Consider the following 17,077-nt stretch of genomic DNA (forward strand, 5'->3'; position numbering starts at 1 on the left):
CGAGTGTTGGACCAAACGAACTGTTTTACAACTGTTGGACCAAACGATTTTGGACCAAATGAAATACTCCCCAACTGGATGATAAAACAATTTTGGACCAAACAAACTGTTTTACAAGTGTTGGACCAAACGATTTTGGACCAAATGAAATACTCCCATCGGTCTTCAACAGTTTCAAACTAAATGAAAACATTTATTTTTTATCAGCTGTTATTAATAAAGATGATTGTAGATAAGGAATTTTATTAGGGAATATTTAGGTTGTAACATGAGCACAACTGCCAATGTTTAAGGATTTAAGCAGGCTTATCTGAATAGGAAAGAGTCTAAACTGGCCCAAGAAACATGATATTTTACACTATATAGCAAAACATTATAATTGTTCACTCTCACAGACAAAATTTCAACTACGGATTATCTCTTCAACTCATACCTTTCCTAGTGGAAAATGATGTCAGTGACTGTGAAATATTCTAATGTTTTGTTTATTGTGTGAAGTTGTGTGTTTCTTGTGCCTTGTGCCAGTTTGGACTCTTTCCCATTCTGATATAGGTAAGCCTGCTATCCCCACAAAAAACTCCTAACCTTTAAGGTCCATCCTATTTAAACTCCTCAGTTTCATTTAAATGTAAGTAAGTTAGTAAGCAACCTTAGCCTTTTAACTATTTTTAATATTTTATTTTTCTATTTTGTTTGTGTTGCAGTGAACTGAATAACTCAAGAAGATCCATCAGAGCCGGTTTTTAACGAAGGACCACAGTTCTCGTTTGCTGTATAATTGCCAGGACTCATTAATCTTTAGTTAGTGTCGGATATATGTAGAGCGTGGGTTTAAGTGAAGGGATTTCGGTTTAAGGAGCCAAGTATTATATGAGTGTATTTTTAACGACTCGATATTTATGTAAAGTTAGTCCTACCTTCCCCCACTCCTAGCTGATCTCTTTTCTATTGTATATGTACTGTATTGTATTTGAGCGATATGTTTTATATGAAAAGTGATTTATTTTAATACGGCTTATTGTTTTAGCAAATGTTCGTTTACGAAGATTGGTGAAATTTTTGTAGTTTGGATTCTTACTCTTTCTTGCACTTGTATTTTGAGTAAAATTCCAGAAGTATTGCAATAAAGTGCTCAGAAACTGGTGTTGTCGTTTTCTTTACTATCCAAACTTGTGTTAACAAAATTTAAGACAGAAGTGTATTATGTGAACCTAAACTTCAACAGCGTGGTTTATAACACTTGGAAGACACTCAGTTGCTGAAAAAATCATTAACATACCATACAACTGAATACTGAAGCTTAAACATGAATGGCTGAAAACTGTTTGTTTGATATGAGCTGCAACCAAGAGACTTACAGTAACAAGGTTAGCTTGCATTGTAAGTGGTTGACCTTCAAGTAAAAATCAATAACTGAGAGGTTTTAAGATATTGTCTGTCTTTGTGTCTCTTTAGACAAAGGAGACAGCTTTGTGGTTGAGGGCTCAAATCCCGTCATTGTTGTGTGTTAGTGTGCAAAGCTCAACTCATGACAACTTTCATCTTGCTGTATTAGTTAGTGCCTGCCTAAGTGAAATATATAGCTGACTGGATCTGTGTATTCTTGAAACCTCCATTAAAAATTTTTTTTTACCAGCCTTATGGTGTAGATGTCATGGTGATAAACATTTATAACTTTATACAAAGACAGGTTAAAAACTTAAGAGAGGTCTGCAGGTTCTTAAAGTTTTTGGTTTTGCCAAGAAATCAGTTCAGACCAGGAGGGAAAAATTTTCTGGCTTAGCTCTGGTCGTGTAATTTATATTAAAAGGGCTACGAGTGGCTTGATTTTGGTAAGATTAATGATTAAGCTTACATTTTCATCATCGTAAAACTCACAATTTTGCCCCAATTGCACAGGATATGTTAAATTTTCACTGCAACTGCAGGAGACACTCGAGATTTCACAGTGACCATGGATGTTCAAGTTTTCATCATGAATGAAGGGGAATGACATCAGAGGAAATAATTTCTCTTAAATAAATACTTCCAAGGCAACTCAATTTCAGTCAAAAAACTGATGGACCAAAATTTTTATACAAACCAATCCAAGATAAAAAAAGTTCTGGCCCGCAGTCCTCTACTTTATGGGGTAACTGAAACTATATGATACAGTTGGTTGACTTACAAACATTTATTTTTAGCTAACAGTGTATAAAATATAACTTCATTCTAAATCTAATATAACAACTAACAACCAACAAATTACCAGTAAAGTTACAAGTATCGTCCCACCTAATGCAAGTCCCTTTATATTAAAAACATAACAGTATTAAATATACTACTTATGAAAATCAGTCAAAAAAACATAGCACTATGTTGTTGGTGCATTTTGGCATTATATAAATGATGCATGTAAGTACAGTCAACAGTAAAATATTATCATCTTCCAAAAGTGGAATAAATATTTGAAAATCATTTGATCATACGATTTTGCCCTTACAAAGTATCCAGTATCATATTTAACTACAATACTCAGGCAATTGGGTAAAAAATATAAAGTAACTTTTACCTTTGTAAACCAGCTGCAACCATAGGCAATAGATTGCATTTTACTGGCCTCTATTACATTTTAATCCCAATCTACTCTGGTAACAAAATTAGGTAACTTTCTAATTCTAGTCAATTGATTTCTAGCTGACTTAAGTTTTACACTGAATCTACTTCTAAGCTTTGGAATTTTTCCATGATAGCTTTTTGAGCATCTTTTAACAAATCCCAAAACACTAGGCAAAGCACTGTGTGAGGTCCAATCCTAGCAAAACATGGCACAAAACCTTTGTAAAGTCCTAGGAAACCTTCCTTGGCCAAAACCTTACGAACACAGTCCAAATAGCTGCTGTAGAGCAAGCCTCTTCCTTGGGCATCAACACCTGTAAAAGGTCAAACAAAAGATCAGCTTAAAACTGTTCATGCGGCCACAACTAAGGGGATTTTGGGAAAGGATACAGTGTAACAGGAAAAACGACTCAGGGTTTTTAAAAATAAAGTTCTAAGAAAAGTATTTGGACTAGCGCAACAGGGAGAAATGTGGAGGATTAGTAAAAACATAGAGCTAAGATTACTATATACAGTAGTCTACGATTTTTCCGGTTAAACCGACATCCCCAAAAACTTGTTATGTATCCTAAATATTTGACTTAAATTTAGGAGAGCATTGTATTTAGACACGTGATCACTGTGGTCTCAAATCTTTCCCACGAGAACCGTTTCAGTACGGTACCACCCACTTCCTGCCGATCTAGTCCGGTTAAACCGATGTGCTGATAAAAATTGTCCGGTTAAAGAGATGTCATTTCAACTTGTTGCACTGACTCAGCAGATACTTTGAGATTAGTATAGTCTGTATAAAAACAAAGATTATTCTGAGGTAAACATGAGAGTGCACCACCAGCATAATTTATATAACATAAAACCAACAGGGGACCAAGGATTGGCACCTGGGGTAGGCCCTACACCATATTTAACTTGTTCAGTTTAAGAAGAAAAGGTTAGGTTAGGCTAAAGTTGTGGGAAGGGAACCATTATATCTCTTTTATTTGTGTGTTCTGTTATCATTGTTTGTTTGAAGATCACCCTTATCTTACCTTAGATAGCATATCAACAATTATTTTTGTCAGTCATACCAAATAAGTAAATACCCCCGCCGCAGCAAACCTGCAGACTAAGCGAATTTCCATCTACACATCTGGAATTCCACTAAATTATTACCTTAACAATGCTTCAATAGAATAAATGATTTGTTTTGTTGAGCTCTACAAAATGGTTTAGAAAGAAATTGCAAAATTTTATGTTTTCAGGGTGAAAAATTAGAAAAACCTATTTTTACCCCATAAAACCCCCCATAATCCCCTGTTCCCATAGTCCGATCATGCTGGTTCGCAAACTCGTTCGAATAAATGTAGGTTTTCACGTTTATACCAAATTTAATCAAAATTGGATCATTTTTGCTCGAGTTATCGCGCTAACGGACACATATATATATATGAATTTGAACGGATGGTGTTTTTGGCCTCTGGGGACCTCAAAACGAAAAACTAAATCGGTCCCGGGTCCAGGTCTTACCATGAGACCTACGGTAATAGCTTATTCCCTATATGGGAAATTCGCTAAAAGCATTGTTGGATTAAACGGAATACTTTTTACACTGAGTGCTTACTGATGGGTAGATGTTTAAATTGTTTATCCTGGGTATCTGTCTTTGTCCAGAGAACTTTTAAAAGTACGCCAACCCTGTATGAAGAATGGGTACTCTGCTAGTTAACAATATTATGCCACTTTATTACGAAAGTTTTGCTTGACACTTGGATCAAAGTTGGCCATTAGGAGACCCCTTTCCCTTTCCCCCAAAGCAGAACGTTTTTACACTTTTCGCAACAAACTTGGAAACATCCAACAAATTTCTGCAGGCTGATAGTTTTAATGAATATTTGGAAATAAATAAGTTTTCAAATGCTCGTATTGGTTTAAAAACGCCTACGTTATTACATTGGATTGCTTTGGTAATTCTGTTATTGCGTTCTTCCTCACAATCATAGCACCGAATGTTGACTTCCCAGATTTTGTTTTTGTAATGCATGACGATTGGTTGCTTCAATGATTGTAGGACGGAGAATTTTTCTGCAGAAAATTAAGTTGTCAATTTTTTTACAGAAATATTTTCTGCAAAAAATTTTATCAACTTTTTATATAGAGCATTTTCTGTAGAAACTTATACATAAGTGTTAGAAATGGCCATGTAACTTTGCCTGTAAAAATTTAAAAAAAATATAAAAAAACAAATGATTTTAAAATAGGCCTATATAAAAAAAAAATACCGGTAAGGAAGGCTGGGCTTACTGCAACCCTCTTAGTCTTTCTGTGAATATGTCGCACTGTCACCCGTAATTCTGCCTTGGGTCCCCTTCTTCGTAGCAATTGATTAGGATTTTATTCTAGCCTCGTTGGTTAAAGTTAAGTAACAACTGACAAGACCAACAGAGCTCATCAAAATACATTGCAATATATCTTCACAACTGGAATGGTTGAGCAGCAAACCCGAAACTTACCTTGATTGTACAGCCTCGTGGAAATTACATCAAACGGAGTCATAAATATCCCTGCAGCTAGACCTCCCATAAAACTAGCCATGGTTGTATTCAGTAAGCTCTTCTCACTTGAAAGTAGCTACGGAAAGACAATACATCTATCAAACTAGACTCCACCAATGCATGGTACTTTATTTTCATATATTAAAAAGTTACGTCAAACAGTAATTTGGAACACTGCCCCTGTGAAACGAAGGGATTGATTTTAAATTAACAAATTACAGAGTCGTCAAAAGTCCGGGAGAAATTTTATTTTTTGAACTATTACAAATACAGTAGGCCTACTGCAACATAACTCAGAAAAATCAGAAATACTTTCTTGTTTCATATTGCCTTATATAGAGATTGCACAGAGTGAAAGATAACTTAGATTACGTATCTTACACATTACTTGTGAGTTATTTTACATGAAATAATTCACCCCTATGTCAAAGACCTGGTTTATGATTTTTTATTTTGTACAAATACAAGCCAACTCAAATATTAAATAAAAATATTGTAATATTAAACCCCACTTTTAACAAACAATGCCTTTAAAAACTTTAAATATAAATAAAAATTTTGAATGTACAAATAAATGTAATTTCTATAATTCAAGTATAACTGTACATGTACGGTATCACACCTAAAAACCTAACTTTCAAATCATAGGCCTATATTTTTCCTATCATACTGGAGAAGGTCCACAAGGAGTCTGAAGGAAATCTTAAATGAGAGCGCAAGTCAATAAGGGCTACTATAAATCAGAAGACTCAATTAGGAGAATACATTGCCACAAATTTAAACTCAAAAGGTTTGTCTGAGGCAAAACAGCAACAAGCACTTGCCATTTAGTTATTCATATCAACGCAGCTCTTACTGGAAGTGGTTTAGTTATAAGGTTTTCATGTTATGAATTAGTAAATCACAGCTCATCAAAAGCTGGCTTAGGGTGTTTACGGCGATGGGCACGATCAGCCTCAGGGTAAAACCCTTTCCTTTAAAATAGACAGTCACAGCGCTTCCCAATTCCTCAGCTAATTATATTCTTACTAATTTATTATATATTTCCATGTTTTAACCTTCATTTATTTACATAACTCTTTCATTACACAGACACACCCCACCCGTTAAAATTTACGGTTAATTGCAATCAATCACGAAAATATCTTAAATTCTTAATTCAAAAGTTGGATGCTTGTTACTACAAACAATCACCAAAGAAGATGTCGAGACTTTGATCAGACCTAACAATCCTTGACCCTTCGACCCCCTCGCGTCGGAATGTCTTCTGTCTTAGAATGCTCTAGCTTTGGTTGTCGTTGCCGACATTCTCTCATCGGCGGTAAAGGTTTTTCAAATTATTAACAGTAAAAAAAATCTCCCCAAATTCAATTTGTGTCCTTTAAAGACTGATAACATGTTGGCCTATCCCTTAAGCATGGCAAATTTGAACATACAAATGTTATACTGTAATGTTTCTATAACTCCTCTCTTTTTCAGTTCAAATTTAATGTAAATTGTTATGAATATACGTTTTTAATTTCATTTCATTCAAAAAGACCTCGTTTATTCCAGAGTATGTACTAGCATAATTTTAGTTATTAAATTTATCATCCAATTCTAAGCTAGTTCATAAAAATGTAATTAGCCTACCTGTGATTCCTCAAGGAACTCTTTACAAACATAGTACCCTCCGAGCTGGGAAGCGGACCCCACGGCTAGACGAGGTACGGACCCCCCCGCACCCCGCCACATGCCGATGACCCCACCTTGCTTGTAGATGGAACGGAGGGCATGTATTGTACCCTCATGTGTGTGCTGGTGTCCAACTGCAATGCTGGCATTGGACTTAGACTGTAAATGAACTTTAACCTGCAGACAAAAAATTTGTATTAACATTCTCAATTTCCCTACACAATTTTTAACAGGCTAAATAACTCTGGCTGGCAGAAGAATAGGCTAATTTTAGATATATTGTCATTTCAATTTTAGTAATCATTTGACTTATTTGAGCAACTTTAAGGTATTTTGGTGGTTCTAGAGTTAAACAATCCTTTGAAGTTAAGTAGTCAACCACTTATAACTTTAAAGTTGGCATTGATATCAAGTTATTGCACAGCCTGACATTTATGACTATATTGATACAAATAGACATCCCATTCCCATGTTAAAAATTTCACCAGTGTTTTAATCAAAATCAACGTAGTTTAATGTGAGCCACCGATAGATTGCGCTGATAAATTACTGATTTCTGTTGAATACATAAACATTTTTTCAAAGTCAAACTAATGGAATGACTTAGTGTGAGCTATATAGGGGTCTCAATCCCGAATTCCGGCCGATTTTTGATACCTAGAAATCCCGGGATTGGTGACTTTTAATCCCGGGATTAACGGGATTGCAAATCCTATGTTTATATTGATTTTTTTGTGAATTTGAGGACTTTTTACTTGAGGAAAAACTAATAAAAATAGTCCAATAACACTTGAAACACATATACTCTTTATTTTTAGGACGATTATACAAAATGGTATAAGTAGGCCTAATGATCTTTTTGATTGGAAAATTTAATTATAATTAAAATCAATAGGCGAACGAATGTAGACCTAAATATATGTTTAAGTTTTTAGACGATTTGGATTTACTTTCTGTAAATGTTATTACATTAGTTAGAACTTAATTACAGTAGGCCTACAAGTTATTTTTAGTTTAACTGATGACATCAAACGTAAACAACGCAATGCGTGTAGCAAACATAACATTGCAATCGGAAATTTAAGTATTATTTTCATTGATGCCATAAAATATAACTAACACACGATTATAATCTCATAACAGTATTAAGATTGCTTATATTTAGGGTCTATAGCTTTATCTTCGTATTTGGTTATAAGTGTGGTGATTAAATTTCTTACAATCTAAAATTACGTTTTTCATACACACGCTACTACATAAGCAGATGGTTTATTGTTTTACAGTATCTTATATTGTTTTATTGCTGTCAAAATAACATTTTAACGCTGCTATTCTTCCCATTTTATCTTTTTCTCTTAGCTATCTTTAATCTATCTATTAGCGTGACGTATCTAGGCTACGTGCAAGTGCGGTTGCTCGTGATTTTTTTTAAGGAATTTATTATATTCTAGAGTGACATATCAACATTTATACACTGTAAATAAGTTCAGCGTGGTTATATATAAAATAAAATCTCTTTTACTAATGATTTATTTACTTAGAAAACGGAAACATTGCGTAGTGTAACACTGGTAAGGCCAGTTTAAAACATTAAAGTACTCAACGAGGAGACTTCTCGCTCATTTAAAATGGCTAAAAAGTTAAAAGAATTTATATTATATAATCCCGGGATTGATCCCGGGATCGGCTGAGACGAATCCCGAAATCCCGGGATTGGATTGAAGGCCCGGGATTGAGACCCCTAGAGCTATAGCAACAACTGTTATGACCCATCTACTTGTCAGCAATCAAAAAAGGATAGAAAACAGAATTTTAGACACTAGCAAATTCTGTGACGCGCTACTCTATCTCTCTCTCTAAGCCGATTCTTTGTCTCACTCAGTCAGCTTACTTACTCAGACAGCACTACATATAAGTTAGCTACAGAGCTGCAAATTTTGTCATTCTGTTCGCAAATAATGCAAGTAAGAGGCGAGGAACCTCATTGCAGCTTACAAGCGAACTAAGGATTTATATCACTATCATTACCTATGCGAAAACAGTTAACTACTGTACCTAATAAAAAGTAGACTCCCTCTTATCCAGACTGCTTGGGACCGAGGCCAGTCTGGATAACGGTTTTTACGGTTAAACCAACGTCCCCAAAAACTTGTTAAAACGGAACGTTAAAATGCATACTGTATACAGTATGACTTAAATTTAGGAGAGCATTGTACTTAGACACGTAATCACTGGTCTCAAATCTTTCCCATGAGAACAGGCTTTTCAGTATCCCCCACTTCCTGCCGATCTATTTCAGTTAAACAGATGTGCTGATAAAATTTGTCCGGTTAAAGGGAGATGTCATTTCCGCCGAGTGTAGTCCGGTTAAACCGATGTACGGTTAACTCTTTGCTGCACGGAACCATCCCTAGTTCTGTGACCCCATGTTGCACGGAACTATGACAAATGCAAAAATGCTTGTTTTTAATTGTTTTGACCTATCACCTAGCAACGTATAACTTAAATAAATTATGGGAAAACAACTTTATATTGTATAACGAAACCATAAGTTCATTTTCCATTAAGAATAAGTATAATCAGTAATAAACTTACCTCAATAATCATGAAAGTATCAATGATAACAGTAAACACCAACACGATCACATGTGAACGTCTCTGAACACAATAAATAAATAGGTTTCCCTCAAATACCCACATACCCTATCTAGTGGTGATGTGTTGAACTACAGGGGAACAGTTCCGAAATAATAGCGCTGTGTGTCTGGTTGGAAAAAAATAAAACATGTGGTGTTACACAAAGTGTAACACTGTGAAACAATGGACAAACATTTGGTGTTACATTTACTGTAACACTATGCTGCAATGAGTTAAAAGGTGTCTGGATAAGAGGGAGACTGTAATGCCTTCATATAGGTAATTATTTCTATTGCTTTTTAATGTACCGTAATTTATTATTACCGGCACTGATTATTTAAAGACCTAGACCTGTGACCGATATAACTTAATTACAATTATTAACTTTTTAGATAATGGTTGTAAAGTGGCTGGGGTCTGTTTAGATCCGTCTAAAGCCTTTGACAGGGTCAACCATAGTCATAGTCATATAGTAATACCAGAAACAAAAGAACCCTGGGCCGTTTCGAGCCGCGCAGGTTTGAATGGTACGCCACACCTACCAGGCGAACCACGTCATCTTTTCGTTTCTGTGCAGGTTGTTTTGTTCGTGATGTCTATAGTCATATAAGTAATCTTTATTCAGGAGTAGGCCTACAACATGTTGCACCAGAATGGTGTTATACAATTAAATGATATTGTTAAAACTAGCCATAACTTATATAAAAAGGCTAAACAAAAATACAAAAACTTATAACTTACAAACTTACAACACAGTCAACCAAAAAATTCATCTAGGGAATAAATGGGCTTGGATAACATAAACGTTTTTAGCTGTTTTTAAAATTTATTTTTGTCTGTTATTTGTAAAATATTATCAGGTAGAAGGTTATAAAATTTAATCCCAACATGAAGGTTTATTTTCAAAGAATTTTAAGTTGTGATTTGAAAAATAGATTTTGTGTCTGTGCCTTGTCCCATAGCTGTGGCATGAACCCAAGGTCTCAAATTTTGGCAAATTATTCTTTACAAACAAGATCAAGTTCAAGGATATATTGGGCAAAAACAGTAAAAATACCAAGTTTTGAAAAATGTTCTTTAACTGAGGTACTCCAATCTTGAATGCTTAACATGATAGATACGAAGTGCTTCTTTTTGAAATAATAATATTTGTTCCAAATTTTCTTGAGAGGTTGCTCCATATAAAATTATGTCAAAGGAGATGTGGGAGTGACTAAAAGCAAAGTAAATTATTTTTAATGTTTCCAAAAGGACATAATTTGTAAAGTGGAAAGCGAAAAGGGACCTCTTGTTGGCGATGCAAAATCTTCAGTACGGCCGATATAAGTACGGTAATTAAGGTTAAAAATATCAAAATTCAGGTTTTTATCGATTGTTATTCCTCATTTATCATAGAACAGGACAGTATCGGTTAAAATATCAAATTGAAGACATAAAAGGTTGAAATAAATTATTTTGTTAGCTTCTGCACGGTCTGAGAAAAGGTACCTCTTGTCGTTCAATGTTATTTCACCATAACGACAAAAGGTCCCATTTCTAATATTCACTTTTTAAACAGATTTTTAGGCCAAAAAATGAATTGTCCTGCATTCTAGAGGAAATTTAGAGAACTATAACAAAGTTCAGTGTATGGAGAACAAAATATCTCACAAATTTTGCGGTCCCGACAAGAGGTACCTTTTCTTATCTTATGGAGAAAATCACAGACTTGCCGGATTGATATCCATGTTGTTCTTTATCTATCAAGTTGTAGGTTTCCAGAAATTCTGTTAGTTTTATACACATAGCTTTTTCATAGATCTTAGAAAAGGATGGTAGTAAAGATATAGGTCTATAGTTTGAAGGTATAGCGGGGTCTCCCTTTTTAAAGACTGGTTTAATCTTAGAAATCTTTAATTTGTTAGGAAAAATACCTGTAATAAAAGAAGAGTTTACAAGATGACATAATGAACCATGTGATCCTTGTCAATAGGTTAGTTGAGATTGGCCTCCTTTCATGGCTGACACTGCTGATAAACAGCTTTTAACCAATCATATTCGATATAGGGTGACCCGGGGCAATTCTGGCAGCCAGACGTGAACCTTAACTTTAACTGCTTGTACCGCGGTGAACATATTTTTCATTTTATTTTGACAATTACCATAGTAATTCTATGTTATTCCTCTAGTGTTTTCATATATTTAGACAACAATCTCAAACTCCCCTTAAGGGGGTTTGAGGTTTTTTTTTTTTGGAGTGTCAGATGCCAGAATTGCCCCAACCTTGGGGCAATTATAGCAATACCTTATATTTTCCTTATTGTTTAAATTGCTCTGACATTGGGGCAATCATGGCATAGGCCTAATTTAGCTGTTTAAGATGGTGTTTTAATTTTTGTTCTATCTCTATTTATAAGGAAGTTGTGAATAAACCGGTAAGACAGTACAAGCGTACAAGGGCCTTAACCTCAAAACTTCTAGCAACAATAAACAATAAAAATAATCAGGCTGCCATAGAGTAATCTAAGCAAAAGGTGTTTACAAAGCCATCCAAATGAACTGAAATGAAACATATTACACATAACACACGTTGTTATACAATTTATTCTTTAATTTATACATTATTTGTATAAAGATATATAGCTGCCATAATTGCCCCGGGTTCTTTGCCACAATTGCCCCATAGCATATGAAAATGGGGCAATTATAGCACCCATTTAAATTTAAATATCTTAAAGGGATAACTGCTATTACTATTTTTGTTCATGAAGTTTTAAGTCTGAACAATTATCTTTGAGTATAAAAAAAATAAAATATAAAATTCATAGGGGAAAAAAAATTAGCCGTGTGCGATGTTTCGATATCCTCGGGCTGTGGAAGAAAGTCCTTTTTTAATCGCTAATAAAAATTACTGCAAACATTTTATTTTTACAAAAATGCTTTCCTATATATAGGAGGTATATGCTGAAATAACAAATATTGCTTCACTGATCTGTAAAGCTGAAATTTAAAAAAAATATAGGCCATTGCTATAATTGCCCCGTGCCAGAATTGCCCCGGGTCACCCTACAGAGGTTATTTTTATGACAATTGCCTACTGTAAATTTCTTTGGGCATCGACTAGGCCTAAGTTACAGTATACAATAGGCCTACACCTCTAAGTTACATAGAGGTACTTATGTAGAGGTGTAGCCTCAACATAGTCAATTAGAATAGAATTAGGGAGGTAATTCTGAGCAATTACTTGGTCAACCCCAAACTTTTTCATATTTTACTACGGTCATAAGGATGTTCTCAGGAAATAAAAAACATATAGGCCTAATTCAAGCCCCGCAAGGCCATCGTACAGGTTGCCGAGCGATAAGAAGGTTCAAAGTCTACGCGATAACAGTGGCTTGAGGGAGACGTGCGGAGGGCCAGTTGTGACAGTACCGTTATGTTATGTTACGTTAGGTTAATTCATATTATTAACCTCCTAGGCTAATATAATTCACATACCGGTACCTCTAGGATCATTATGAATTAACCTAACCTAACCTTGCGGGGCTTGAATTATATGTTTCTTGTTTTCTGAGAACATCCTTATGACCGTAGTAAAATATGAAAAAGTTTGGGGTTTTTTAGCAGTTGAGTTTTAAAATGGTACGACTAAGTTATACAACCGTATTTACCTCAACAAATGATTTTATACCATCTTAAACTTACTTAAATCTTTATCTTAGGATGTGTAAAATTCTTATAGCCTATCAACTTACTAAATAAAGAGGACTTCCAGTGTATGCTCCAATTGCTCCAGCCGTAGAAGCGATAGCAATAGTGTTAGCCAATGAAACATCTCCATTGTCTTTCAGATGCCACTTCCTTTCTTCGGCAAACTGGTAAATACCAAGCCTTGTGCCATTCAAGAGTACTTGGTGAATCAAACTAGGTACTAAGCCTTTTTGTAGCGCTAATAAGCCATCTGTTTTTCCAATTATGTAAAATGCATGAAAGAAATTTCTGTAATGCACCGTGTAGTGTCCCTTAGCTCTAAGTTCCCCTTGCAATTGCAACCTTGTTTTAACAACTTCAAGGGGGTTGGTAAAACATGCAGCAGAAACAGCGGCTAAACCACCAATAACAAACTCCATAGTTAATTCATGAGTCAAACCAAAGTGACAATGACAATATAACTTAAGCTAGCCTAGACCAAAGGGATTTGGCTATTTCTAATAGGCTGTAAAGTTGGTTTAAGTCTGTACTATCACTGGTATAGAAAGAGTTACACTGTTACACTATTTTAAGATTCAAGTCATCATGCTATTTAGGAAGCACAAATTACGGTAGTTGTTCTTCACATGTCTAGGTTATGGATGGCATAAAAACATTCTAGGTTATAAACCTGAGCTATAAAAAAAACACAATTTTCACACTACGCGGTAATGTAGCCTATTCTTGTATAACTTAAAAAAAATTATTTTTAAAAGGCACAACGTAAGGTATGGTATGACCATTCAAAAGTCAAACTACACTTAAGTAACATTAACAACATTAATTAATGTGATTAATAGGCGTCTAGGCAGCCAGAGCCAGTCAGTGCGTGTGTGTGTGGTTGGTGTGCAGTGCAACGTGCACGAGACCTTGCCGTCAGACCGTCACCGCCTTTTTTTCGTCTGTCTAGAAACGGGACAGCGGAATTGAAATCCGAACTAAAGGTGCATTGTCCCTGAAGCGACTCTTGCGATAGTAGCTGAGCGACAGTAGCTCAGCGATAGTAGCTCGGCGATAGTAGCTAACCATGTCATTGTCCCTGAAGCGATTGTTCTAGAGCGATTTTGTTCATTTTGCTGACTTTTCGAGTGAATTGGTGCCATGAGTGCCATGACACCAGCTAATTTTAAAACGTTTTTATTAGCTCACTTTCTTGTCCGGTACAAACTTTGCAATCAATAACTAACTTCCCGACGAGCTTGAGAATTGAAACTTGAAACATAGCTCAAAAATGGATGATAATGCAATATTATATAATTTAATTTTCATATTTCCCTTGGGCTAAGCCCCATGGGCTTCCAAATTTTTCATGTTTACATTTTGGAAGAATGTAACCCTAAATATATCAATTGAAGTCAGCTGTAAATACTAAAATTATTTCTAAAATTAGTAGAAAATAATTACAAATAAAAATATTTTTTTAAATACCACGTTTTAAACACACTCAAAACTAAAAAGAATTAAAAAATATGTGGAGAGGATAAATACTTGTAAGATTTAAAACGAAAAACGTGGGGAGCATGCAATGGATAGTAATAGTTCAATAGGTGAAGATAATTCTAAATTAGCATGCGCCCCACGTTTTAAATCTTCAAGTATTTATTCAATACTTATTCTGTACTAACAGCTTTTCCTCTTATTCAGGGATAGAAAGCAGTTTTGTATTCTTTGAAGACATTACGACCAAAACAAGTCTACACAAAATACAAATCGCTCAGCGACTGCGACTCTGACTCCCCTCAGAGCAGACCCGCTACAGTCGCTGTGTTCAGCCGCTAGCCGCTCCAGTCGCAGTCGCGTCAAGGACAATGGTCCCATTTGAAACAACGCTAACCAGTACTCAGCTACTATCGCTGAGCTACTATCGCTCAGCTACTATCGCAAGAGTCGCTTCAGGGACAATGCACCTTAAACATCTGACCGCGGGTTTCTGCTTCTGTTATCACCGAGCTTGTTTTAAATTACGCGGGAACAAAGTACAGTAGCCGTTTAATGTTTATATAAGTCAATATGTTAATTGAAAATTATTTCTAGAATAATTATTAAAATTTAATTTAAAATAGCCATATAAGTCCAAATAAAGTAATAAAGATGAATTACATAAAAATCCTAACTATTATTACTTGATGTTTACACTGTTTAAATAACAAAAGTATAGAAAGAAAAAGTTTAATTCCATGTCGTTCTAAATTATAGCTTACAGGTAGGCCTATTTTCAGCTGTGAACATTTTAAAACTACCCAGACAGCACACTTTATCCCAGGGACATCCCATAGTAGTCCCATAGGTCCTGAGAATGTCTCGGGATATGTGCGCTATCCTCAGGATATCCCGCAAAATCCCGGGACGAGTACGAAATCCACAGGATATCCTACAATATACCGTAATGTCCCGGGATTTGTAAGTTAACCTCAGGATATCCTGTAAAGTCCCGGGATATGTACGAATGCCATAGGATATCCCAGAATGTCCCATGACATCCCGGGACATGTACAAAATCCACTGGATATCCTGTAATGTCCCGTAATGTCCCGGTAACAAACTGAAGGAAAAAAATACTACCACTGATGAAATGTACAGTATATCTAAATTTAAATGTTCAACAAGGCCAATATATAATAATTTGTTTTTTTCACTAGTGCTTTCAGAAACTTGGTTTCCATCTTCAGGCTGTGTTTACACTAGAACAAAAAGGAAATATTTACTCAATAAATTAATTTTAAACAAAGTTAAAACAGATGATTTAAAGGATATTGGAAAAATAAAAAATAATATTAGAAAAATTAATCTTTTGAATTTTGGATATGTTACAGTGTTGTTCTTGATGTAATTATTTTCAGTAATTCCTAATTTATAATTGGGCCGTCTTCATTATTTAACAAATAATTTTGGTCTGTTTTTTTTTCTAAAAATAAGATTCCCACGCATTAAGATGTTGAGGTTTTATAATTTATTTTAAAAGTTTAAGGTTTCCCAGATTGAAAATATGTCTTGTTAATACTATGGCTAGCAAGGGTTGACTTTACTTTACTGACATATTACTACCACGGAGTTCAGGAAAACTAGAGTTCTATCATAGTTGTGTGGAATGTGAATTTAATTCTAACTTTAAATTAATAAAACAACAAAAAACTAATTTTAATCATATAACAATCAATTATTACAGTGCTAATCTAATGGTGATTAAATAATCTATATTCAAATACCAGTATCCTCTCCAACTACCAGAAAAACAATTCAACTACTTTAGGCCTAAACAGATTAACAGAATCATATATAGCCTATACTGTAGTATCAAAAATATTTTAAGTACTGTATTGCGACCATTGCAACTGTCGGCTACTCTTTAACCACTTGAAAACACCCATAATCAACAAGCGCAGATAGCTCAGGAGGTAAGGTAAGAGGCTCACAAGGCGAAGGTACCAGGTTCGAAACCCGTCTGGGCCAAAAACTTTTTTCTCGTTTTTTTCTTCAAAATTTGTGTTTATTAACTATTTAATCAATTTACTAAACTTATAATTAAGCTTTTCATACTAAATCTATATTATTTTGTGTTTTTTATGTTCAGGCCCAGACCACACTTTATCCCAGGGACATCCCATAGTAGTCCCATATGTCCTGAGAATGTCCTGAGGACTACCCTGGGATGACCTCGGATGTCCCACGGATATGCGTGTGAGCTTATCCGTAGGACATCCCCGGGCGGGGACATTAGGCATTCCTGTGGATATCCTGTGATATCCCAAGTTGACCATAGGACCACTATGGGATATCTTGCATATCCTGTCGCAATATCCGTGGGATGTCCTGAGGAGAAAGTGTGCTGTCTGGGTAGTAACATACCTCGTGTTAAAATTCCTGATCTTAAAAAGCGACAATTTAACACATATTATATTACACAGTAA

General features: G+C 35.1%; 2 protein-coding genes across 6 annotated transcripts in view; one reads left to right on the forward strand and one right to left on the reverse strand.

Annotated features, from left to right (window-relative positions):
• Positions 1-1,143, forward strand: part of LOC129004279 (chromodomain-helicase-DNA-binding protein Mi-2 homolog) — a 48,515-nt gene extending 47,372 nt beyond the window's left edge. For all 5 annotated transcript variants that reach the window (XM_054432797.1, XM_054432799.1, XM_054432798.1 and 2 more), the window contains exon 38: positions 705-1,143. In XM_054432797.1, coding sequence (XP_054288772.1) covers positions 705-712 — 8 coding nt within the window. In that variant the 3' untranslated portion in view covers positions 713-1,143. The remainder of the gene's footprint in view (positions 1-704) is intronic.
• A 1,015-nt stretch (positions 1,144-2,158) lies between these two features.
• On the reverse strand, positions 2,159-14,001 carry LOC129003137 (solute carrier family 25 member 35-like). The gene is made up of 4 exons (XM_054431379.1): positions 13,175-14,001; positions 6,762-6,980; positions 5,088-5,205; positions 2,159-2,912 (listed from the first exon to the last, which is right to left on the reverse strand). The coding sequence occupies exons 1-4, from the start codon at positions 13,547-13,549 to the stop codon at positions 2,689-2,691; spliced, it is 936 nt and encodes a 311-aa protein (XP_054287354.1). The 5' UTR covers positions 13,550-14,001; the 3' UTR covers positions 2,159-2,688.
• Between the last annotated feature and the right edge of the window lie 3,076 nt (positions 14,002-17,077).

Source organism: Macrosteles quadrilineatus, unplaced genomic scaffold (assembly GCF_028750875.1).
Source record: "Macrosteles quadrilineatus isolate MER2022 unplaced genomic scaffold, UCM_ALF_1.0 Scaffold_9__3_contigs__length_116548681, whole genome shotgun sequence".
Taxonomy (NCBI): domain Eukaryota; kingdom Metazoa; phylum Arthropoda; class Insecta; order Hemiptera; family Cicadellidae; genus Macrosteles; species Macrosteles quadrilineatus.